At 47.2% G+C, this 24149-nt stretch overlaps 7 protein-coding genes across 7 annotated transcripts; 4 read left to right on the top strand and 3 right to left on the bottom strand.

The window, feature by feature from the left end:
* Window positions 1-834: 834 nt before the first annotated feature.
* Window positions 835-2480, bottom strand: N7471_010723 (uncharacterized protein; the record flags this gene model as incomplete). The annotated part of the gene is made up of 4 exons (XM_057283442.1): window positions 835-847; window positions 915-1057; window positions 1135-2402; window positions 2474-2480. 4 exons carry the CDS (start codon window positions 2478-2480, stop codon window positions 835-837), a joined length of 1431 nt encoding a protein of 476 aa, XP_057132421.1.
* Window positions 2481-3478: 998 nt separating this feature from the next.
* On the top strand, window positions 3479-4921 carry N7471_010722 (BCS1 and AAA domain-containing protein; the record flags this gene model as incomplete). Its single annotated transcript, XM_057283441.1, has 3 exons — window positions 3479-3698; window positions 3745-4175; window positions 4205-4921. 3 exons carry the CDS (start codon window positions 3479-3481, stop codon window positions 4919-4921), a joined length of 1368 nt encoding a protein of 455 aa, XP_057132420.1.
* A 1301-nt stretch (window positions 4922-6222) lies between these two features.
* Window positions 6223-6471, bottom strand: N7471_010721 (uncharacterized protein; the record flags this gene model as incomplete). The annotated part of the gene is made up of 1 exon (XM_057283440.1): window positions 6223-6471. The coding sequence occupies one exon, from the start codon at window positions 6469-6471 to the stop codon at window positions 6223-6225; it is 249 nt and encodes an 82-aa protein (XP_057132419.1).
* Window positions 6472-8319: 1848 nt separating this feature from the next.
* N7471_010720 (uncharacterized protein) lies at window positions 8320-8490 on the bottom strand (the record flags this gene model as incomplete). Its single annotated transcript, XM_057283439.1, has 1 exon — window positions 8320-8490. The coding sequence occupies one exon, from the start codon at window positions 8488-8490 to the stop codon at window positions 8320-8322; it is 171 nt and encodes a 56-aa protein (XP_057132418.1).
* Window positions 8491-11489: 2999 nt separating this feature from the next.
* Window positions 11490-14337, top strand: N7471_010719 (hAT family dimerization domain-containing protein; the record flags this gene model as incomplete). Its single annotated transcript, XM_057283438.1, has 4 exons — window positions 11490-11684; window positions 12102-12824; window positions 12896-13652; window positions 13712-14337. The coding sequence occupies 4 exons, from the start codon at window positions 11490-11492 to the stop codon at window positions 14335-14337; spliced, it is 2301 nt and encodes a 766-aa protein (XP_057132417.1).
* Window positions 14338-14596: 259 nt separating this feature from the next.
* N7471_010718 (uncharacterized protein) lies at window positions 14597-15732 on the top strand (the record flags this gene model as incomplete). The annotated part of the gene is made up of 2 exons (XM_057283437.1): window positions 14597-15482; window positions 15533-15732. 2 exons carry the CDS (start codon window positions 14597-14599, stop codon window positions 15730-15732), a joined length of 1086 nt encoding a protein of 361 aa, XP_057132416.1.
* Window positions 15733-18241: 2509 nt separating this feature from the next.
* On the top strand, window positions 18242-20394 carry N7471_010717 (uncharacterized protein; the record flags this gene model as incomplete). The annotated part of the gene is made up of 2 exons (XM_057283436.1): window positions 18242-19486; window positions 19540-20394. The coding sequence occupies 2 exons, from the start codon at window positions 18242-18244 to the stop codon at window positions 20392-20394; spliced, it is 2100 nt and encodes a 699-aa protein (XP_057132415.1).
* Window positions 20395-24149: the final 3755 nt, after the last annotated feature.

The raw sequence follows: 24149 nt of genomic DNA, 5'->3' as shown, positions 1-24149 counted from the left end.
CCGCCTACGGCCTAGTCAGAAATGACGGCAATGATTTGCGTATTGCAATACTTACCCCGAATGCGTAGCTCTGTCAAACAGATCATAAGCTACTTTCCATCAACGTCGCTGTGAAGGTCATGCGCTTTTCTCAGGCGAGCAATCATATCAATGGCCTTACGCAGGATAGTAATATCTGCCGGAGAAATATCATCGCTGAAGCTACGAAGCACATCAACTACCCTGTCGAGCAGAAGATTTTCTTGTTCTGCATTGTATTCTTTTGCCCGTGGAGCCTTTGGTGGGAGAACTCTGTGGCGGAGGTGAAACACTTGACAAAACCCATCTCATGTTGTCATTTGAAAAGCTTTTGGAAAGACTCGCTCGACGATTTATCTATCATGCGGTTTCGATCGTTTTTCTAAGAATTCTTGTTTGTTATAGATTGTTAATTCCTTAAGATACTTCTGGTAATGTCAGATATTCGAGGTTCCTGCCAGCTGGTAGACTTATCGGAGTTGAACTTCGTGAGCCGATCCCTTCCTCTGGCCTTTCAGCTATCGTGCAAACGAATCCTTGCTGTGGTAAATGGATGATATAAAATATGCAAGTACGTAAAAGGGATAACCAGCAATGATTGTTTGCTATTGAACCTTCGTGTTCTGTCGGCTTGTAAGACGGAGCAATAGACCAAGTGGTGAGCTTTATTGAAGAGAAAAGAATAAAAGATGACAATTGTCTTATAGCTATCTGCATTACAAATAAACTTTCCAAGGAAAGCATATGTGATAGCACCGCAAAAACGCAGACATGAGGTTGTGAAAACTCGTTTTGACTGTCAAGTCCCAAAATCAGTTAGTCAAAAATCCTATATGATATTAGCGCCTGCCCAATTTGCTCTCTCGTCTTTCGATCTGGATAAGGGAGCCACATACCAAGCAGCCATAGCGATAATCAGATACAGCACCATGAGCAAGATGCCCTCAAGCCAGTGAGACTTGCCATCCCCAATGAGGTATCTAACGAGCAGGACAGCGAGAAAGAGAGCAATTACTTGGGAAACATCGAAGTTGAGAGTCTGTTTGATGTTAATATTTATATTTTCAACCTAACAGGCTTATCAAGATGAGAGGCAGGGCTCGGGGAAGTACGTACCATGCTCTCGACGCCCATAACCCAGCCAATAGCAACAATCAATGGCAGAACCAGCAGCCCAATTTGGATACTTGAGCCCACGGCTACGTTAATCGCAAGGTCCATTTTATCCTTACAAGCGACAGTCACTGCGGTAGCGTGCTCTGCCGCGTTGCCGACGATGGGAAGGAGAATCAGCCCAACGAATGTCTCGCTAATGCTACCAGTGGCAGTGAGTGCATCGATGGAGTCTACCATGAACTCCGCACAGACAGCTACAAGCGCAGTTGAAACGCCTAGTGTAATTAAGGCGAGCAGCATGGTCAGCTGCGGCTGTTCGGGCTTGTCACCCGGGTCTTGCATCTGCATTGGCCGCACGTTTCCATCTATGGGTGCGGCGAAAATTGTGGCCATCTGAGCGATTCTTCGATTGGCATCGCCTCTGCCAACCTTTTGGCGGCGTCTTGCAACCTTAAGGCTGGGGCGGTTGTATATGTCGACGTGGGACTTCAGTTGAAAAAAGAGATAGCAACCGTATGTGATTAGGAGGAGGATGCTGGTTCCTCGGGAATGACTGGCAATTTTGCTCATGTCGGTAGTGGATTTCCATTTGTGGAAGGCAGTGGGGATGATCAAGCTAGTCACAGCAAGCGCGAGCAAAGAAGTCGCAGTTTGTGCTCCAGTGACATTGAAATGCTGTTCGACACGATCGATACCACCGAAGAAAAAACACATCCCCATAACGAGCAGCAAGTTCGAGAGCATGCTTCCAACCAGCGAAGTCTGCACGATCAGGACATTCTTCTTGGCAAGCGCGATGATCGCAACAATCAACTCCACCGCATTACCAAAGGAGGCATTCAACAATCCGCCAATCGTTTCGCCCGTCCGTAGAGCAATTTCTTCTGTCGCATAACTCAACATTGCAGCCAGCGGAATAATCGCAATGAAGTTAACGACGAAGATGGCAATTGGATTCGCCTTGACAAAGTGCAACGTAATACCGGCCGGCGCAGCGAGAATAAGCACATTGATCCAGGAATTCAAAATCGTAGCCCGTAACTGACTCGCAACAGTAAACCTTGGCCGCCATTTTACATCGCCTCTATTGAGCAATTCATCGGCCCTTGTCCCTGTCTCTTCGATACCGGCAGCCTGCGGCATGGCGTGATGGGCGCATACATCATTTTCATCTCCGTCATCAGAACTGCCGAGCACGTCGGTGGGGTTGTCTAGTCCGTATGAGGGGTAGTTGTCCTGGGAATCGGCGATAGAACTGGTGGGTGAGACTTCAGAGTATTAGCATCATATGTAGCATGTTGCAGAGTATCACATGGGGGAAACATGATAGGGTACTGACGCATCATGGTAGATGATTTGGGTGTTGTCATTGGAATGGAAATAATGGTCGGGATACCATTGAGTATTTAAGAGCTATCTGGAGGCGCAGCAGACCACAAGCGTCCGTCAAAGTCAGATGCAGTCGTCCGATCAGACGTCTGCGCCTCTCTTCTTTCGTAGCAGCTGGGTAGGGACGCACAGCCCAGGTTTACAAGCGGGCAGAAAGATTACACGCAGGAGTCGAGCCGGCGTTCTTGTCTCACGACCGGCTAGTGCTGATATTACCACCAGAGTAACAGCAATAAGCTCTAGGTTACATGCCGTCATAAAATTGTATTCCTCTGGGATGTGCCTACTTTCCCTACTTGAAGAACACCAGTTGCCGTGGGTATTGCAAACCTGAAGCTAGACAATGTTTCCTGTTCGCAGCACTAAGGCTAGGTTACCTTCGTCGTGCGATACAGGTCACAAATTGGGCCCAGAGGAGACTAATAGGAGTCTGTTTCAGTACAGCCGCAATTACGAGGTATTCCAAGGCAGCGGTAACCACGCGCGATGTAACTAATTTATTCAATCACGGCGCCCGGTATTGCAGGCCACTTGGTTCGCCCTTAGTTAGTCTTTTGCAAACATAATTATCTACAAGAATGTAATGGCTTGAGCTTTTCATCCGGGTGGCTAAGATATATTCGACTGCATTCGCCTAGTCAAGTCTGCCTCGCAGGCAGTGCCGGCATCATCCCAGCGCGAAAGAAAGGAACGGGCCAATTGCATAACCCTGGGCCATGTAAAGGGCGGTCTACATTGAGCCGCAGCAATCCTTCTTGAAAGCAAACGTCGAGGCCCACATAGCCTCCAAATATCCGCAACATATACCCCAGATGCGTAAGTATAGTATGCAAGTAGGCGGCGATGATTTGAAAAGGAGCAGGGGTAGCAACGAAGGTATAAATGGGAGCAGGTGCAATCCTTTATTGCTCTCTCAACCACGATAATCATATCTTTCGAGATTCTCTTAAACGCAATGAACGCCATCAACGGGGGTAGTTCCTACCACAACCCTTCTCAGATGTCTCTTCTAGATATTTTCTTCCCCGGTCTCAGTATGGTCTCTGCTTCCGCACAGCAGCTCTTTGCCGGTAACCTGGACAGCTACACTCGACTTCTTTGTACTGTGGGGATGTTCGTCCTCTTCACCCGCTATGCAGTCCGCTACGTCGGGGAGCTAGTGAGAAGCTACTTCAGTTCGTAATTCTTCCCTTGTGATGGGATGGGTCTGACAGTCCGCAGCTTCGACAATCCATGTCTCATATTATGACGAAGCGTACGACATGCTAGTCGATTGGATAGCTCACCAACCGTTTGTCCGCAACGCTCACTCAATAATCGCTCGTGTTAGATCTCCACAGCGAACAACCATCCAAAACCAAGTAAAGAAAAAGCCTTTGACCTTTTCGCCTTGGGATGGATCTTTCCCTTTCTGGTATAAGGGACACCTGCTCATACTTCACTGTGCCGTCAAAGACCACCGAGAAGACATCTACATCTCCTCCATTGGCCTTTATCCAAACATTCTCAAAGAGCTCGTTGAAGAATGTCGAGGAAATTATCTTAATAATATTGACAAAAAGATCACTGTCTTTGAGCACCGCGAAGGGGACTGGAAGAAAACCAGGTTGAGACCAGTTCGGCCCGTCTCTACAGTCATCATGGACAAGCAAGTACAGGATGACCTTTTGGGGATGTGAAGGACTTTCTGGATGAGGATACTCAAAAGTGGTACGCCGACCGCGGAATTCCCTACCAGCGTGGGTACCTTTTATATGGACCTCCTGGAACCGGAAAATCCAGCTTCAGTCTGTCCCTGGCCGGGGAATTTGAACTGGATATTTATACGCTTCAACTGTCAGGGATTTCTGACAGCAAGCTGATGAAGCTATTTTCTGAGCTTCCGCCGCATTGCATCGTTCTCCTAGAGGACGTGGACGCCGCTGGGATGGGGCGTAGGGACGACACCGATACAGACCAAGAGAACAAGTCAACCTCTGCAGTCACCCTATCCGGTCTTCTGAATGTTCTTGATGGTGTATCGCCTCAAGAAGGTCGGGTGCTTGTTATGACGACCAATCATATCGAACATCTGGATGAAGCACTCATTCGGCCTGGCCGCGCAGACAAGAAAGTGTATTTCCAGCTTGCTGATAAGAAGATTTCCACTCAACTTTTTCACACGGTCTTCAAGCAGACAGCAGACCATAAGGAATCAAAGCATGAATTCGGTGATGAGACGACTGAGAGACTTGCCAACGACTTTGCTTCCAAGGTGCCAGACCAAGTTTTCAGTCCAGCTGAAGTTTTGTCGTTCCTATTGGAGCAGAAGAACTCGCCTTTTGGCGCTGTGACTAGTGTTGAAAAATGGGTAGCGAAGACAAAGGCCGGGAGCCAACTGAAGAGAGAGGGCTCCTAGGTACAAGAAGGACGTTAAGAACTAGGAAGAGAGGGCACCCGCGCAATAGAGAGGCAAAGGGGCATAACACCGCGACGACATTTGGTTTGTGACAGGACTGACCAAACCTGTGTCGCCAATTGGATGTTGGTTTAATGTTTGAGGCGCTTCACTATTTTTCTGGTTATTTCTTTGCCCTTTAGGTACTTTGCTACCCTGCCAGTCTTTTTCTTGGCCCATCGATCTTAGGCCCCCACTCTTTCAGTTGTTCCCATACTTTCACTCCTTAATTTGAACACATTTATCAACCTGCAACCTGTATTAGCTAGTAGGCAATAGCTTGGAGTTCTGTCTGGCCAATGCTCGCGCTAAGAGAAACTAGATCTCCGCGGATGAACTTGATGTTGACCACGGAGACCCTAATGCATTGGGCAAGACTCAAGCGCATATTCAAGATCGCGAAATAAGTTGATGTGGTTGCTACTTTTGGATGAAGTGGATGCGTTCATGGAGCGTCAGATTGCCTCCCATGGAAGTCACAACCACCTTGTGACTGCCTTTTTTGCGAAACCTTGAATATTATGAAGGTTTCCCATCCTATTCTTGCCCGCCAGTCTGCAGCCCGAATCAGTTCGATATCCAATATTACCGGACGCCGACACAGCGTTGATGTCATCTGAAGAAGGTCGGGTGCTCATCATGACAACGAATCATAAATTATTCGGTTAGTGTTAGGTTAGACAAAAAAGTGCTTCTTCAAGATGTTCGATATGATTTTTTGTCATGATGAGCACTCGACCTTCTTGAGATGACATTCTAGCAAACGGTTTCAGCGCAAGTGCTAGTTGCAGGAACGCATAATTATCATGCTTTATGCGATAACTAAGCCAATAATGTAAACATGATTCCTCCCGTCCCGTGATCTGACGGTACGGACGTCAACCGAGTCGACTAACGCTGTGGTCTGTGCTCTGACGGTCGTTATATGCAGGCAACTGTCGAGCGAGACAAGAGCTTTTGCTTGCTTTCCCCGCGCCGACGCGATGACCACGCCAAGTATTGCCAGAAGTTGATTCAAGAACCCGACGGCGCTTCAACCATTTCACATCCTCCGAGTGAATGACAGTCTGCAATGCTCTTATAATGGTCATATCATCCCGAAAAGATTTCAAGTTCGAGGGTCCGGCTCACATAGTAAGTCGGGTGGTGTCGAAGCACATGAATAAGGAGCGCACTTCGCCTCGGAATATATAGGTGACCATGGGAATTTGGGTAACAAGAATAAGATCGCTAATTCAACAGGTAGAAAATAGATTTCCTTATCACGAAACCCGAAGACGTTTTGCATCTCCTGCCTCCGCTCGACATAGTCGTCGTTTTGCGGCCCCCGGTCGCTGCTTAGCCGGTCGGCATCTCAGAGTAGAACGGTGAAAGTCGATGATTAAAGCACGCCCGAGCTCTTCACTCCAAAGGACATTATCTCGCCTGAGGTCTTCATGTATTATCCCGAGGGCTTTTATTTCCTTGTTCGATTTGTAAATCTCGCGGCGAAGCCGTTGCGTCAGCTCCATCGTGGCTGTGCACTTACCGCCCCAGCCCATTACGAGCATATGGCGAATCTGTCCAGCACCATGTAGAAAGTAGATTTTTGCCAAGTCAATCGTTCCCAAAAAGACAGGAACAGCAGATCCTTGAGCCTTGCGTAGGATCTGATATACCTGCGCTTCGCGTGAAACTTCTTTCCACAACCCGGAAGTGGTGCTTTTACCGATAACCGTGTAACCATATTTTGTGTAAGTCAGTTTAAACGGGGCTCCGTAGGAGCCACAACCGCCAAGAGGAATGCAACGATCGATATTTTCGTCCAATTGGCCCTTGAGTGAAAGCATCAAATCTTCAGCCGAGATAGGATGCTGAGTCGGGTCGTCTTAGCCCCGGTGGTGATAGTCCACGTTTGGACACAACCCATCCAGTGATTTTCCGGTCTGCAGGCCGAGTAAACACCGCTGTGTGCAAAATTGTGCAGCGCGGCGTCGGGAATGATCTTCTTCCTGGTTATGTATTGACTCTTGCTGGCGACCTGATCGTCGAGCGGACGGTGAAGGCGTGACTTGACTGATCCTCCGCTTATAGCCAGATGTTTGATTTGTGTCGGACCCGGACGAGTTAGGTGACTATGAACGCGGTCGGATCTCCGAAGGTGCACAGCTGGTTTGAGAGCGTGTAGGCACTCGACGGCCCTCTAAGGGAGACGGCAGCGGAGATGACGACGGTAATTCATAGGACGAACCAGATCCAGGGCTCGGGAACTCGGGGTTAGTACTATCAGAGTGAGGAACCTGCTGTAATTCACTTTTCGGGATTTGCGATCGCGTATGTTTAAAGCTAGTTTCCCATGTATGAAGATTGGGACGCAAGCGATTTCTCCACTCTTGCCCACGGGTGGGTGAACGGAAGGCCATCAAGCAAAGGCATAATACCCTCGCAACAGATGTCTTCGATAGCTGATGATTAATATCGCCTGCTATGTCCACTTCGTTATGGGGATCACAAAAAAAGTAGTATAACGTGGTGGGATCGTCTCGTGGAACACGAAGTAGGACACGGGCAATTCCATTTGTTAGATAAGAATATTCGAGCCCTTCTTGAATCATCATATGGTATTCTTGGACGATAGCAGAGCAGACAAGCCGCTCTGCATTGTACCTCAGCTTCGCATCCTGGTCGGTGGGTATTTTATTTGATCTGACCATTTCCTTCCACAGCTCCATTGGTCGTAGTCCCATGCGAAGAGTTGCGATAGGCAGTTTGTGAGGCGGCTTGTACTCGACGGTCGTCTGCACGGTAGTCGTGTTGCCGTCGACACGATGAATATAGAACTGGTCTGGTCGTGGGTGAGGCGTGCTTGACAGCTGGCTTGTATCCGCTTCAAAGGTTTCATTCCTGCTCAAAGAATTTGTGTGATTGCTGAACTGGATTCTATCACCGAGGCCAAACTCGTCATAGGCCGCCGGTATTTTGCACAACTCGGCTATTATATCATGGACATGATCTTCCACTCCAAACCGCTCATATGCCTCGAGATCTTGTTCGCTACTAAGTGGTTTACGAGCAAACCGACGGCCAAGTCCTTCTAACTCCGGTAGAGACGAAAATAAGCGTGGCGCCTGCCCTAACTCCGACGGCAGATACTAGCAGACAGACTTGTAGACACGAAGCAGCTGCTCTAGGCAGTCGGCCTAATGTTCCAATCGAGTTGGGCAGTCTTTTCCGGTCGGAAGGGGTATTTTGCCAGTGGTTAAGCGAGACGGTGTCTCGACTCGCAACTGGCGGGAGAGAAGGTTATGGCAGTGCTACAAGAGCTCTGTGAAAGAGGCCTGTTGGTTGCGTTCTTCTGCTTGTCGCCTCCTTTCTGCTTCCTATCTCTCGCGTTCTTCCGCCTGCTTCTCGCGTTCTTCCGCCTGCTTCTCGCGTTCTTCCGCCTGCCGTCTCCCTTCTACTTCCTGCCTCTCGCGTTCTTCCGCCTGCTTCCGTCCTTCCTCTGCCTTAAGGTAAAGATCCTTATAGTTTGGAGAGCTGTGGTCGGCCATCGATTTGTTGAAAATGGTAAGTCATGCCTTGACGCAAGTGCGTCAGAGCCCGGCTGACGATCTGGTCCGATCAGCTTTCTGCCAGCAGATCCCGGGATTCGGAAAATGCTTTCTTCCGGAAAATGACTCAGGTCTCACGTTTCAGGTATACATACTAGCCCAAAGCGGTTAGCGCTTATCTTTACTCTAATCAGAGTTAGACCTCGGCAGAGCCCGCCCATGGGCGAGGGTATAGAGCCCACAGCCCATTCATGGGCCCTACGTAGGGCCCATAGCCCAAAGCCCAAAGCCCATGGGCGGTAAGGGTCAGCCCATGGGCCGCCCATGAAGAGCCCATCAATGCATAAGTATCCCAAATAGGACGGATAAAGTGCTGATTCAGCCAACAAAAATACTCGTAATTTACACTTGTTCTGGTTACAACAGAGCCCACCACCCCTAATCAACCCACATGCCTGTGAAATCTAAAGAAATTTTCAAGTATTCTGACATTTCAGACAGGTGATTTGTATTTTATTTCCTTGGTATAAGGCTCTGAGTGTATTGGCGATGACGTTATGAGCGGAGATCGTAAAGTCATGAAACCCCATCAGAGATATATTTTTCTGGGCTGTGTAGAGTAGGACAGTCTAGTTTCCATAAATGAGCAAAGATTTACTTGATCCTAATTTTTGTTGATTATTCCTAACCGGCCCTTACATTTTTTACCAAAATTACAGACCCTCGCATAGCGAGGGTCCGCCATCCATACCGTACATCCCATCCAAACCGTAGATTTTTTCTAAATCCCACCTTTTCACTTTGATCCTAAACCACCCCACCAACCATGCCTAAAAATAATAAAGATATAGAGAATCAGCTTCTTAAAGCTCTCGAATCTCTCGCTGAGCAATCTAAACCTAATATCGCGAAGACTGCGCGAGAATTCGCGGTTCCTGTAAACCGACTACGCCACCGATGGAATGGGGGAAAATCGCTTTTTCAACGACAACCTAATGGTAGGAAGCTCAATCCTGCACAAGAGAAGGCTTTACGTGAATATATTGATTACTTTGACGCGGTCGGAGCGTCGATAAATCGTCGTCAAATTGCTATTGCCGCCAATTCAATTCTTGAAGAAGCCCACCATGACGAAACTAAACCACCCCCACAAATTGGCGACCACTGGATAAAACGTTTCCTGGATCGGTATCCTGAATATCATGTACGACGCCGGCGAGCTCTTGACGTTGAGAGAGCTTCTGCACTTGACAAAACTGTGGTGGAAAGGTGGTTTCAAGACTATCAACGTGTGGTGACTGAGCATGGTATATGCCAACAAGACATCTACAATTTTGACGAAACTGGCTTTCAAATTGGCGTCGGACGCGATCAATTCATCATTACTAGGCATCCAAAAAAGAAGCTATTCAATGGATCTGTCACTAATCGTGAATCTGTCACGGTTTTAGAGGCTGTTTCGGCCGATGGTTTTACCTGCCCACCGCTTATAATTCTAAGTGCTAAGCAGGCATTACTACGCTGGTTTGACGCTATCGAAGGTGACGAGCATATATCTGTAACTGATACTGGGTATATCAATGATACTCTCGCATATCAGTGGATTCAGCTCTTCCACAAATGGACAATTGGTCGTACAATTGGTGGAAAAAGGCTTGTTTTATGTGACCGTTTTGGATCACATTTGACGCGCCAATTCGTTGAATTTTGTGAGAAGAATAATATCATTTTATTCTTCTTACTCTCCCATACCAGCCATATACTACAGCCTCTTGATGTCGGGGTGTTTAGCGTGTATAAGCACTGGCATAGTGAGGCTGTTGAAGCGGCTACTATGACTGGATGCCGCAAATTCTCGAAGGATGAATTCCTATACTCAATTGGCGAAATCAGACGAAAAACCTTGCAGCCGCATACAATTAAGCTTGAATTCAAATTAACTGGCCTCTGGCCTATTAATTCCAAGCTTATTTCTGATGAATTGGAGTCGTACGATCCATATCATGACAATTTACCGCGGCTAGATACTCCGTCAACTAGCTCTCAAAACACCGAATTCAGCACTCCAAAAACAGCTGAGAGAATTCGAAGAATCAGCCGTCGTCTCAATCAATACGATCCTACCACTCAGCGTTTCAAAGATGGGCTAGCAAAGCTTGCAAAGGGTGCTGAAGCGCAGGCTATGTTAGCTCTCCAGCTACAGCGGGAATTCGATTCAACACAAGCTGTTATGGGTGCTCGCCACGCCCGGTATGATGCTTCTCGACGCTATACCCAGATAGCTGGCATTATCAGTTCATCCCAAGTCAAAGAAATGAAGCGAAAAGAATATAAATTGACTGAGAAAGCCGATCAAGAAAAAACGAAGCGGAAGTGGAAGAAGGTGTTGGTCGAAATTAGGAAGCATGGACGAGCGAAAAAACGCAGGGGAAATTGATCTAATTTTGTATACTAGTAGCAATTTGGTTAATTGGTTAATTTACAATTTTAAATTAATTAATTTACTACGTGGTGGTATACTAAATGGTAGTCAAAGTAAAATGTATAAAAGATCTACGGTTTGGATGGGATGTACGGTATGGATGGCGGACCCTCGCTATGCGAGGGTCTGTAATTTTGGTAAAAAATGTAAGGGCCGGTTAGTGAGATCTTATAGGATTCACTATTTTCCTGTTCATTCACAATTCTAAATCCCTACCATATTGGTTGTGTTCACTAATTGCCTACCTCTTGTGTCTAAAGCTGAATTCTTGTTTGGCTTTAGGATCGGGTACATCTGTCCGACCACTAATTTAGTGAAATGAAATGGTGTGGGCCCTTTGCTGACACCAGCCAATCAATGAAACTAGCAACTATAGGCCAACGGCTATTTCACACTTTTTAAGATTATTTGCTCCTAAAGCTGAATGCCATTCGAAGCCCCTGATTTTGAATTGGCTACGGAAGAAAGGTGAGTTTCTCTATTCTCTATCTTTCCTCTACCTTGAATGTATCTCACCATGTCTCAATTCTCTGACGCTGGCCCCTCATCCCGATATGAGAGTGATGCAGATAATCTCTCCTTTCCTCGGTCTGACGATGCCTATCTCTTTACCCCTGAGTCGCCGAGCAGTCAGCAAACAACTGTTTCTGTCCAAGATTCATCCTTCCTTCGACCACCACCACCACCTTCGATTCCTCAGTCCCTTGGGCGCGTTGGCCCAAATCGAACGAAGAACTTCATTCTTTATTCAGTCATGAATAAAGCGGATTTTATGGATTGGTGCTTCAGACAATGGCGGCAGCTGAGAGAGACGAGGCACCAAAAGGCGATCCTAGACGCAAGTTTGAGTGGGATGGAACCAGAAAGCATTCGACAAGCTGGGAAAATTTGGACCAGGTGGCACATATTAACACTGGTGTACCAAGCGTCATGTGTAAAAGATGTGGAAATATCCTTGATCACCCGAACTGGAAATCGAATGGAACAAAGTCTGTTAATCGACATCGGACGACTAGCAGGTGTAAATTGGCCTCTAGTCAAAAAGCCCAGCAAGCAAAACTACGTCAACTTTTTAAGAAATCGGTATTTGCTGCCCTCTAATAGCTTACTTCAATACTAATTGTTTTAGGACTCTTATACTCGCAATGATATTGAGGACTTCACCAAAGACCAGTGGGAGCAACAGATTGTCCGAACAATCACTGCACTCCAGCTTCCGTTCCAAGTCGTCGAACATCCAGAACTACAAATGCTTTGTCGTCTAGCTCGGGCAGCCCCATCAATGCCAGAGTTTCCTTCAGCTAGAACCGTTCAGCGTCGACTACAGGAATCCGTAGATGACGCGAACCAAAAGATTCTTGAAAAGCTTCCTTCAACTGCAAAGCTCTCTATTGCATTGGACTGCTGGACTTCGCCATTTCAACAGGCATTTATGGCTATCACTGGCTACTTCATCGATCAAGATTGGAACTATCGTGAAATCCTTCTTGGATTTGAGCCACTCCATGGCACCCACTCAGGAGTGAATCTTAGCAATGTTCTTCTTGAAAGGCTTCAACATTGCAAGATTGAGGGTCGAGTATTGGCCATCACAACAGACAACGCATCAAACAACAAGACCTTGATGAAGAAAATCCAAGAGTCTTTGTCAGCCTTCGAGTCCCATGATCAGTTCCCTATCATCCGGATTCCATGCCTGGCTCATGTTATCCAACTGAGCCTGAAGAAGCTCCTTGGCGAAATGAAAGCCAATCCAAACAATGAGAGTCATGAACGAGAATGGTCTGAAGCGAAATCCAAAGCCCTTCGTGCTAATCGACGACGGAAAGAGATTTCCGATACCCTGGATAGGGTAAGACCTCTATTCTATCTCTATTTATCTTCATTCACCTAAAAACATATATTTATTAATTATTTCGCTAGGTCCGTGACCTCGCCATTTACATAAATGGAAGCCCTCAACGCCGAGAAGTATTTCTTAGTCTTCAGACTAAACCGCCAAAGCTGGTTCCTATTCAAGATGTTAGAACTCGCTGGAACTCGACCTACCTGATGCTCCGACGTATTAAGAAATTGCAGCCAGTGATTGATAAATACTGCACAGAGTATAATCTCAGAGACTACGAGTTAGACCGAGAAGAGTGGCGACAAATTGAATACCTTCTTTACATCACACTGCCTTTCTACGAGTTTACAACTGCACTTTGCCAGACTAAGGATGCCACTGTCCATGGTGTCTTTGCTATCTACAACCGGCTTTTTGATCACCTTGACACTTCAATCAGTCAGCTCCAGCGAAAAGAGATTGGCTGGAAACGATCGATGTTGGCTGGCCTGCAAGCGGCAAAAGAAAAGCTAAAAGATTATTATGGCAAGACGACTGGGGATCATGGCAACCTTTACGCGATGGGTACGATCCTTGCGCCACAATACAAGTTACAGTTCTTCACACAGCAGAAAGGGTCAGATAATGACTACAAATGGCGGGACAAATATCATCAATACCTCAAAGATTACCTCGAACCCTACAAGCAACGGTTTTCTGATCATCAATCCCCAATATCGCAGCCACAAGCAGCACGAGTCTCGCGGCTTCACCGAATCCTTACGCAACCACGATCCGAGAAATCAACCTCGATACCAAGCTATCAGGATGAGCTTGAGCGGTTTTTACAGAGGCGTAAGAGGTACTCTATATTCTTTCAATTACATTCACAACCTAATCCTATTATGACCTAGAACCTATTAATGTTGAGCCTCTCCTATTTTGGAAAGATAATCAACATGAGTTTCCAGTACTAGCAAGTGCTGCGCGAGATATTCTTTCTATTCCTGCTACTGGTGCTGGCGTCGAGCGACTTTTCAACTCTGCTAGGGACATCTGCCACTATCGTCGAGGCTCACTCAAAGCAACGACCATCCAGGATCTTATGATGCACATGTGCACTAGCAGGTTCGATATCGAGGAGGGGCAGCTTAGGCTTGCTAGGGAGTTCTTGAGTACTGAAGAGATCGACCTAATAGAGGAAGAAAAAGATATTCCACAGGATGATCCTATTGCTCTTATCAGTGACGATGAGGAAGGTGATTCAGGATCTACCCAGAAGCAGGTCACTCTTGAGAAAGTAAGCCAGCTCTCCCTTGGCAAGAGACGGCGAAGTACTGTGTCTAGTGCTTCGGATTCTGAGGAAGAAAACATGGACGCTCAAGGACGAATTAGTGACGGAGAAGACGGCGATGACAATGATTTTCCATTGCCGCCTATCGCTCATGGAGAAGGCAATACTCAGAGGCGTACATCAGGGAGGATGTCGAAGCGTTCAAGACGGGACGAAGAGCTTTTTGAATATTATGATCCTAGATAATCAGTCAAAATTTTACAATCCCTTTTAGTCGGATTGTGTACTGTATATACCGTGCTCCCTACTTGAAGCCGAGTTCGTAAGCCAAATACTAAAAAATACAGCCGAAAAAATGCATAACTTATGAAAGTCACGGTTTGTCCTTCTCTGGCCCACATTTGGGCTGTTGGGCCGCCCATCGTGGGCTCTGGGCGCGCCCATGACCCTCAGGGCCCGCCCATGGGCCCCAGACTAGAGCCCAAAGCACCCCCATCAACAGCCCATGGGCCGCCCACATAGGGCGGCCCATGGGCTGTGCCGAGGTCTAGTGACGACCGACGTATACACCTACATTGGAGTAATTGTCGAGGTTTTGAATGAGGGGTTCCCTCGCTCAGCGTGGTTGCTGATCGGAGACAATGCAACTCGGAGCATGCGCTCGCGCTTGAATCTTGCGTGCACCATGGTTGCAGCCACCACGGCGCAAGGTTTCGTGGTGATGTTAATATTCCTCTCTTATCCGCAGAGTCTTGCATCGGCCTTTGTTCCAGCTAAGGTTCGACAAGCCTCTGTCACATATGTGCGACTATCTTCTGTCCAGTTTCTTACCTCAGCCGCGGAAGCTGCCCTATCATCATCAACACGCGCATTGGACAACCCTGATGTGCCTTTGATCATAAGCTCGAGCAAGTTCATGGTCAATATAGTATTAGACCTGCTTATAATCTCAAGGTTCCATATCGGGCACTCAGAGCCAACTGTCGTCAGCCAGGCCATTATCAGGCTCGTTTGTGACTGTCTTTCTGCTCTTACGGGCTTGGCATATTTCGCATATATTGTCAAATCCCGCAGGAGGGAAGCAGGGGATCGTCGCTATTTTGAAGTAAGCGTCTCAGCACTGAAGACTTTGCTTCGACCAAGCATATACACCTTCTTGGAATCCGCTCTCAGGAACGCAATCTACCTCTGGATTGTGCATGAGATCGTGCAGCTCGGGGAGGATTATGCCACTGCTTGGGGCGTCTTCAATACTATCCGCTGGGGCCTAGTAATGGTCCCTGTATTAGCACTCGAAACATCAACTCTTACGTTTATTGGCCACAATTGGGGCCATTTCCGAGCATCGAAAGAGACAGAGAATCCAGGGGCATCTATCAAGGGGATTCTAGGTATGTTGTATCGTTGTGTATCTCTCAGTCCGTGCTGAGAATTGTCACAGGAATCTTGCGACCCGCTCTTATGTCATGCTTCATCGCACTTATCTTCGAAGTTGTGCTTTTCGCTGCCCTTTCCGTACATGGTATCCACGCATTCGCGTACTACCTGTCTGGCTCAACAAATGTGGCGACAATTAGCCAGAGAATGTGGAAGGCACGTACTTCAAAGGCTTTAGAAAGGCTTTACAAAGGCTGTTACTAACCTACGCTTTCGCAGGTTGTTGATTGGACCTATATATTCTATGGGCTGGGCTATCAAATCGCAGCTGTTCTGCTTGCTACATCACCTCGATGGTATCTTTATCAAGCGTTAGGTTCCAACCTCCTTTGGATGCTGCCTTGGGCAATTGTCGCCTCCAAAATGGCATTCCCCTTGTCTTTATCGTGGACCTATTATGCCATCATTTTTGGAGGTGCGAACATCTTTAGTTTTGTTGTTGTGAGCGTAGTGCTCTTTATGTGGCTTTACAGGTTATGGGAGGGAAAGATCAAGGCAAAATCGGCACACGGTGACTAGCTGGTAAATCATGGACAAGACAGATTCGAATTTATTCGGGTATTGAATGAGATACCAGCGAAGAGGGTGGTGTCGCATTTACAAAGCACTGCCGGTGTAATTGTTTTGAGAGCATCCATTTCTCCACGTAAAATACGACATTATGGAAGAGGAAAGGGTAAGGAAGTTGCTATAGGTTTTCGGATGAACGAGGCGCACCTCGCGCCAGCGGCCTTGAGCAAAGGCTCCTAATAGGACCTGCGGGAGTAACCGCCCCCACCAAAAGTAATCATCGGTATCGCAATTTTCTGACGCATTCATGTCATCAGGCATCTCGATGGTGAGCCCCTCTATCTCTTCCCAGTCTAGCAGAAAGGCGGCGAGACTCTGTAAAGCTGTATCATGATTCGCATGATCATCAGTGGAAAAATTGCCAAGGGACATATCATGACCAGTGGTAGAAAGAAGACTCTTTTATAGATATGAACGGCAGCCCGTACTACATCTCTCAACCACAAGAGCTCGAACCATGGGAACAGCAATATCAGCAACAATACCAGCAAGAATGGCAACGACAACGACAACGACAATGATGGAGGAGCTGGCCTTTCTGAACATTTCCGCTACGACTGAGTATAAGATGAATGGCAGAAATGGGGCCGCTTTCTAAATGATACTACCGAGACCATATGGACAGACCGCCAAGTCACCCTCGCAAGGGTGAATGCACAATCTAGGGATATATCGCATACCTTGAATAAGGTACGGTATCTTGCTCATTATATCTGTGGTAGTTCTCAGGGCTCTGTAGTCGACAGACTCTGCCATGTTCCGCGCACACTTAACCAGCTGTGTTGTTGGGGTCTGTCTTCAATATTTTTTTGTATCCCACATATCTTCCTCGTCCCATTCAAGGGACAAATAACCCACGTTATTGGTGGGTTCGTGTGTGATAGTGGAATCGTCGAAAGCGACTCGCGTCATGTTTGGCACTTTTTGAGTAAAGTTTCAATACTCTGTTTAAATAGATGATTGACTTAGTTCACGGCCAAGTATGTATAGCTAATAGGTTGGCTTGCACCTTTTTCCCCAGGGAGAAAAAGTGAAACTGGAAACAGCAAGAATTTGGCTGCACCTTGGGACTGAGCATGTCCATTATTCGCATCAGATATTTGCGGTACGTGGAAGGGATCGGATCATCGCCAACAACTACCAAGGATGAGATTTCATGCCAGATTTGAGTGGCTGAAAAAATATTTGGGATATGAAACGAGAAGTCCTGACTGATCGCAGGAAAGGGCTTGAAAGAGAACAAGGCAATCAATCACCCGCTAAAGGCTAGCAAGAATTGAGAGAACTAGCCGCCGATTACTGGGCAGAATTGCTCACTCGGAGCACCCAACGATTTTAGTCCCATAACTTGTATGTTATCGTGGCTTTGTTCAACCTCTAGCTAGATATGAAAAAAAGTACAGATATTACTACATCAAGTCAGAGTTGATCTAAACTTTTTAACAGTTTTAATTTAAGTTAATTATACATTTTTACATTTTTTTAATATTTATTGCTATGGGTAGCAAGTTTCTTATTTCGCTTAGATCTTTACATATAAGAAGCAAAATATGACGGTAAAACCCATCGGCACCGTGATTTTACCAATGGCGCCGCGCTAAGGCCTGGTTAGCAAGTGTCATCTTGGAGTAGGCTTTTAACTTGGGTGCTATTTTCTATAGTATCGCCTTAATCAAAAAATCCCCCCCCCTCCCCCCCGGGGGAACCATCTGAACCATATAGTACTTCCTGATTAGCTCTATATTGATCCCCTTTATCGCCTAGTATGCCACTATAAAGCAATTTGAATTAAATCTACTACCACTACAAGACGGCTAATGGCCATCGACGTGAGAGAAACACAGCCGCTCTAATGAAACCTAATTATCTGCTTTATTCTTCCTTCGGCGATCCAATGCGGTGAATAAATTAGAGAACCAATCTTGGACTTTGTCATTCTCAACCCATTCTTCGTCGCATTTGTGTCCTCCAAAGATATTCTAGGCCTTGCGCCAAGAGGGGCAGGCTGTACTTTGGCCGCTGATTGGTTATATGCATGGGATCACGTGATGGGTTCTCCGCCCTTCGCGTCTTTTTTGCGGGGCCATCTGTTTCCACTCGAAGACAGACCCCAACCACACAGCTGGTTGACTGTGCGCGGAACATGGCAGAGTCTGTGGACTACAGAGCCCTGTGGGAAAGGGCAGAGGCAGAACGGAAAAATGCAGAGGAAGAACGCAAGAAGGCAGAGGAAGAACGCGACTTATCCAGGATTCACACCCAACTATCCACCTTCGTTGAATTCATCCGAGCTAGTCACGTTCATCTTTCCCAGCCTCTTCGTGTGCAAACTGACTTGGAAATTTGTACCAAAGGTCCGTTGACGGGCCCCAAAGGCCGTTCATGCCCAACACTTCTACGCCCTTGGACCCAATTCCAAGAGCTACAAGAAAAGGTGTATACGAAAGTCCTTGACTTACTGGAGCCTGCAGAAAGGCCTTCGCCGCGTCTCTTTACGTCACTCGCGGGCCTAGAGAATCTACAACAGGAACTCCATCTTGGCCCTCTGTCCAGTGAAGAGGACCTGAGAATCTATAGCTCCCTGGCGGTCGAAAATCAAGTACATCGGATTCTGGAAAAGCTCAAATCAATTCCAGCGTCGAGTGTGGTTTTCCCTCGCCTCGGTGGTATCTCTTTTGAAAACCATTCAAATGCACTAAGCGAGCGCCGAGCGCCCCGTCGTTCTCAGTCTGGCTCGAACCTGACTCGGTCCAACACTGACGGTTTCTGTGTACACCAAATTGTGGGCGGTCAGAGGGAACTTCTGACCACTATGGAATACAAAGCAGCCCACAAACTGACATCCCAACAACTATGCGCTGGTCTGCGTGAAATGAATTTATGGGAAGATGTGGTGCAGCAGACGAGGATACCCATCGACTGGGAAGACAAACTACAGTACATTGCGAAGCTTCGAGTCGGAACCATAGCGTCGCAGGCCCATGATGCCATGCTCAAGGATGGAATGCCAACCATGGTCGTGTCGACCGGGATTGACCAGGTATACTTTCATATCCCTGAAGACAGACCTGAGATCTTGGAATATTTTCATGCGCAGCCAAATCTTGATGTCGAGTCAATCCGCCAGACTGATTGGGCTTTGCAACCCGTCACTGTCATTGGGCGAATGCTCTCTCTATGTCTCATGAGCTTGACGTCACCACCTCGGAGTCAAGCATGGCGCAATAAGGCAATGGATGAGACCCACACCTGGATGGTTGACGTGGAGGAGATCCTCAAACACTTTTCAGAGGATGAGCTGCGCTCCAATCCATCAGGATCGGAGTATTTCCCTTCTTCGCCGTTAGGCCCATCACCTGGCTCTCAGGGCCCGAACCGTTCTGCACGTGTCAGTTGTCAGGATGGAATGACGTCGCCTCCCCTTTCGGACCACTCTGACAGCGACAACCCCCGGATCAAAGTCGGAAGCGCGCCCGGAGTCGACTCCTTTCTTCTCCTACTCCTGGCCCGGCGACCAGGTCGAAGATTAAACGACCCACCCAATCTTCTGGTCCCGGATCTGGGGAGGCAATTGACGGGACTGAGGCGATGGACTATTGTACGCAGCCCTGTCTTCTCGGTCTACGGGACCAGGGCAAACTAGACTTGGAATGCCCCAACGTTGAGCGGCATCGCTGTTCCCAACGTACACAGTGCCATCTGATCGACCGTTTTGACTTCCTGCAACGTTTGGAAAAGCAACTCGACGAGAGTCTTGATCACTATATTACCCCTAACGAGATTCTCGCCTCTGGCGCGGTTCTCTCACGGGTGATTTTGATGCCCTACGGCTATACATTCATCGGCAAGGGCACACCGGATGAACTCCAGGATGACACACCCCGGGAAGCGGAGGTCTATGGAGCACTTCGTTCCTGCCAGGGCTCAAAAATACCAGTTTGCTTGGGCGCAATTGATCTACAACGTACCTTCTTCGTGCATCCCCAAATATGCATCAAGCAACTGCTGCTACTATCCTGGGCAGGCAAGCCAACCGATATCACACAAATTGCACCAGGCGAAGCACGGGAATCCTACCGGCGAGCGCTAAAGGCAATCAAAGATAGAATAAGTGGTTACAACTCGATGCATCCAGGTAACATCTTGTGGAACTCTCGCAGGCGTTGTATTCAATTTGTCAATTTTGAGTCACCGGAATGTCGTCCCCGAAAATCGCTACTGGCACCAAGTAGGCCACGAAGAAAGCCTCCGATGGGGGAAAAAACACGATCACCGAAGCGACGTCGCGTCTGCTAGAACCTCGCGCTCTGTTCATTGTTATTAATGCAAGCAATTTGGGCCAAGTCAATCCGGCCATATGAAGCTTGCGCAGGACACTCGACGGAAAGAGTATAGCTCCAGGATTGATATGCCCATACTGATATTTGAAAATGGCAAGCACCAGGATTTAATTTTGGAATGCTACATGGAGCAGGCCAGGACCTCTCATAGCACTTCGCTTAGTGCTGCCATTCTTGCCCCTTGAACCCTTTATCCAGTAGCTTCGTCCAGACTGCAAAATTCTTCACTCGTGAATGTCTTTATGCGCCGAAAATTGTACAAAATCAAGCGGAGAGGCTGCCACTCCTCCGAATCCAATTGCTATAATTAATCCTTGGGCTTTTACCTGAACAATAAGAGACCACCACCGAAACAATTTAGGGAGACATTATCTTCGAGACTGTAGGGACCGCCGGGTTGGACCCCGTATAGAGGGGTAACCGTGCCAAGCGCTCAATACACCTGCCGGGTATTGGTGCGCCCCACTAGATGCAATATTTTCACAATTCCACCAACTTCCCACCCATTTTACTACTACAACAAGATGTCAGAAAAAGCCGAAAAAATCGAGGATCGAATTCCAGATGCAGTCAAAGCCTACCATGCAGCTATTAAGCCTAATATAGCTAAATTGGCGCGGGATTTCGAAGTTCCACCCTACCGGCTTCGGAGCCGAATTCATGGACGCCAGTCCAATGCCGACCGTGCCAAAACAACCAGAAGCTTGAATTTAATTCAAGAAAAGGCACTCACTAGCTGGATTCAAACCCTAGATAGTGCGCATACATCATCTACCCCAGAGATGGTTGAAGATGCTGCAAATGCCATTTTAAAAAAGGCTGGTGAAGATCGGGTTGTTGGCCGCAACTGGGCGTACCGCTTCCTTACAAGACTACCCCTCAATTATATCACCCAAAAACCAAAGGAAAAATCGAGGGTAGGGAGTGAAGATTACGGTGCTTTACTTCTCTGGTTTAACCACCTCTCTACAGTGGTTAACTAGCATCAATTCCTACCGCATGAGATTTACAATTGGGACGAAACCGGCTACCGAATTGGCCAAGGGAAGCAACGTAAGGTTATTACCTCTCGTATAACTAGGGATATCCCTACCGGTGGTCAGTCAGAGTCAATTACCGGCATTGAATGTATTGCTGCCGATGGCTGGTTAATGCTACCATGGTTCCTACCTAAGGGTAGTTTACATATGGAGGAGTGGTATGAAAATATCACTACCCCCGATTTTCGAATTAAACCAACGCCAAATGGTTGGATTGACGATGAAACTGCACTTCAATGGCTCTTCTCTTTTCATGAAGCTACTATTGATCGGGTTAAAAAGGCAGGCCAAGGCTTCTTTTAATGGATAACCATGGTTCTCAAACAACCTTCGAATTCATTGATTTTTGCACACAAAAAAACATTATCCCATACTACTTCTTACCCCATACAACCCATCTCTGCCAGCCGCTAGATGGTGAAGCCTTTCAAAGCTTAAAACACCATTTCCGTACGGCAAATAACGAGATCGCTATGTGGGGTGGAAGTGCAAGCAAGAAGCGGGATTTTTTCCGGATTATCTAGGATGTTAGAGAGCAAGCTTTTACACAGAGAACGATCCGATCTTCATTCAGATCTAGGGGTATTTAACCTTTAGATCCAGAGGTTGTTCTTACTCCTCTACGCCTGAGAGACCTCGAAGCTGAAGGGTCCCTCCCCCCTTAGGATTTTCACGCCATCCCCCCCCTGACTTTGCAAGCTCAGTCACCAATTCACCGCCAGATACAATTAAGCGGGTCAAAAAGCTTAATACTAAGCTTACCAATGATCTGGAGAGAATTGAGTATCTATCTGAGAGCGTACAAAGGAGCGTACAAAGGCATATTCAACGAAGTATGGATGCAAATACGCTTTTATCTCAAGAGCTTGAATTGTTAAAGGCATCTTTGAAGAAGTGTCAGTCCCACAAATCAACTGCAAATACGCCAAAAAATGGGAAAGCGCTTCGTGGGACTAAAGGCAATGTCCTATCACCTATATGTGCAAATAGGATGATGGTAAAAAGACAGGATGCCGACGCTAAGAAGTTGAAGCGGTTACAGGCAAGTAGACTTCCGCAAAGCCCAACACTGGGCCTAGATCTCAGGCCCAAGGCCCAACCCCCATGGGCTTTGGGCCCATTCTCTAAGGCCCAACCCAACCCCCAAGCCCATGGGGGTTGGGCTTTGGGCCCCCCCAAAAGCCCAATTCCATGTATAACTACGGTCTTGGCGCTCATAAACCTGATGATTAATGACTGTTTTTTACAGATGCTCCACTCTGTAAGCCTATACAGTGCATACATCGGCCCGACGTTTTACCAGGCCTAATTAGGGGTTCAACTCCCTCAAGAATCAAGATCTCAAGATTCAACGGCGAGGAACTGGTAATTAAGGTCATGAATAAAACTAGCTACACTATACACTATAGTTTACCAAGATTATCTAAAGAAAAACACAATTTCATCAAGATTTCGTAGTATTCTGGCACTTAGGGAATCATCAAGTGTCAACATGCAGAGATATATATCTCATGCAGATAGAAGTAGGTACACCTTTCTGTTGAACTTCAATTTTAAGGGTCAACTTTATCAATTATAGGTTTACAGCATTGAATTTTATATCAAAAGATACCTAATCTTTTACTCTCGACGTCTACGTTCACAGAAACGCGATAATTTAGCTATTCCGGAGGTGAGAGAGGGTTAAAGATATGTTATGAGCCCTGGGGTGAAATGTTTTGCGCGAACAAATTGTAAAATGGGCGGGGAGATGGGTTATCTATGGGCTTTCTTGGGCTTTGGATGGGCCGAGTCCACTGAATATGCATGAATATACATGGTCTAGCCAATGAGATGCCAGGATCAAGGTCATACGTTTTAATGTCGACGGACATAATCTCTTTACATCTACTGTTTACGTCCTCTGTTTGCTACCGCGTCGATAGATCTCTCACTAAGAAGAAGGTATGTCGATTTCTTCCTCCTCCCTCACCCTGATTCCCCTAAAGCCCTTCATCTTCTGAATCCATTGACCGTCACTGATCATGTCGCAAAGCCAGGAAACCGAGCCTAGATCGTCTCAGTTGAATTTCTTCGACACTGATCTAGACGACTTGTCTCTTATTGCTACCCCGTCCGTCTGCCCAGCTACCCCGTCAACCTCTCGGCAGGTTGACAGCTTCTCGTTCGCCCAACCGTCTGTCCCTTCGTCCGTCGCACTAGATCCTCTCGACCGCTTCCAACGTGTCGGTCGAGGCCAGTTCTTCCTTTACGACGCGATGCTCCACAACGATTGGGTCGACTGGTGGCTACAGACTGACTACGGATCTCGGAGCAAGATCAACTGGGACTCGCAGCATAGCCGGTCGAAGGTCTGGAAGGATTTTGACCAAGTGGCGCATACCAGTTCTGGCACTGCAAAGGTGATGTGTAAGAGCTGCGGTATGATCCTTGAGCACCCTTACGCTACTAAGAGCTCGAAGGAGGGAGTTAGATCTGGGAAGGATAATCGTCATGGTACGACCACGATGATTCGACATGTGACTACTACTGCGTGTCAAATGGCCACAAGTGGACGCCGGCAAAGAGATAGAATGACGAAGTTTCTTCAATCGGTATGTAAATACATATCATTCTTCAAGAATCAACCCTACTAACTAGTGATTTCTTTAAACTAGAGCGGTCTAGCGGA

Source organism: Penicillium samsonianum (assembly GCF_028829775.1).
Source record: "Penicillium samsonianum strain IBT 33392 chromosome Unknown utg000006l_segment0_segment0, whole genome shotgun sequence".
NCBI lineage: Eukaryota > Fungi > Ascomycota > Eurotiomycetes > Eurotiales > Aspergillaceae > Penicillium > Penicillium samsonianum.
The sequence above is the reverse complement of the archived record's forward strand: the minus strand, read 5'-3'. Positions and strand labels throughout refer to the sequence as shown.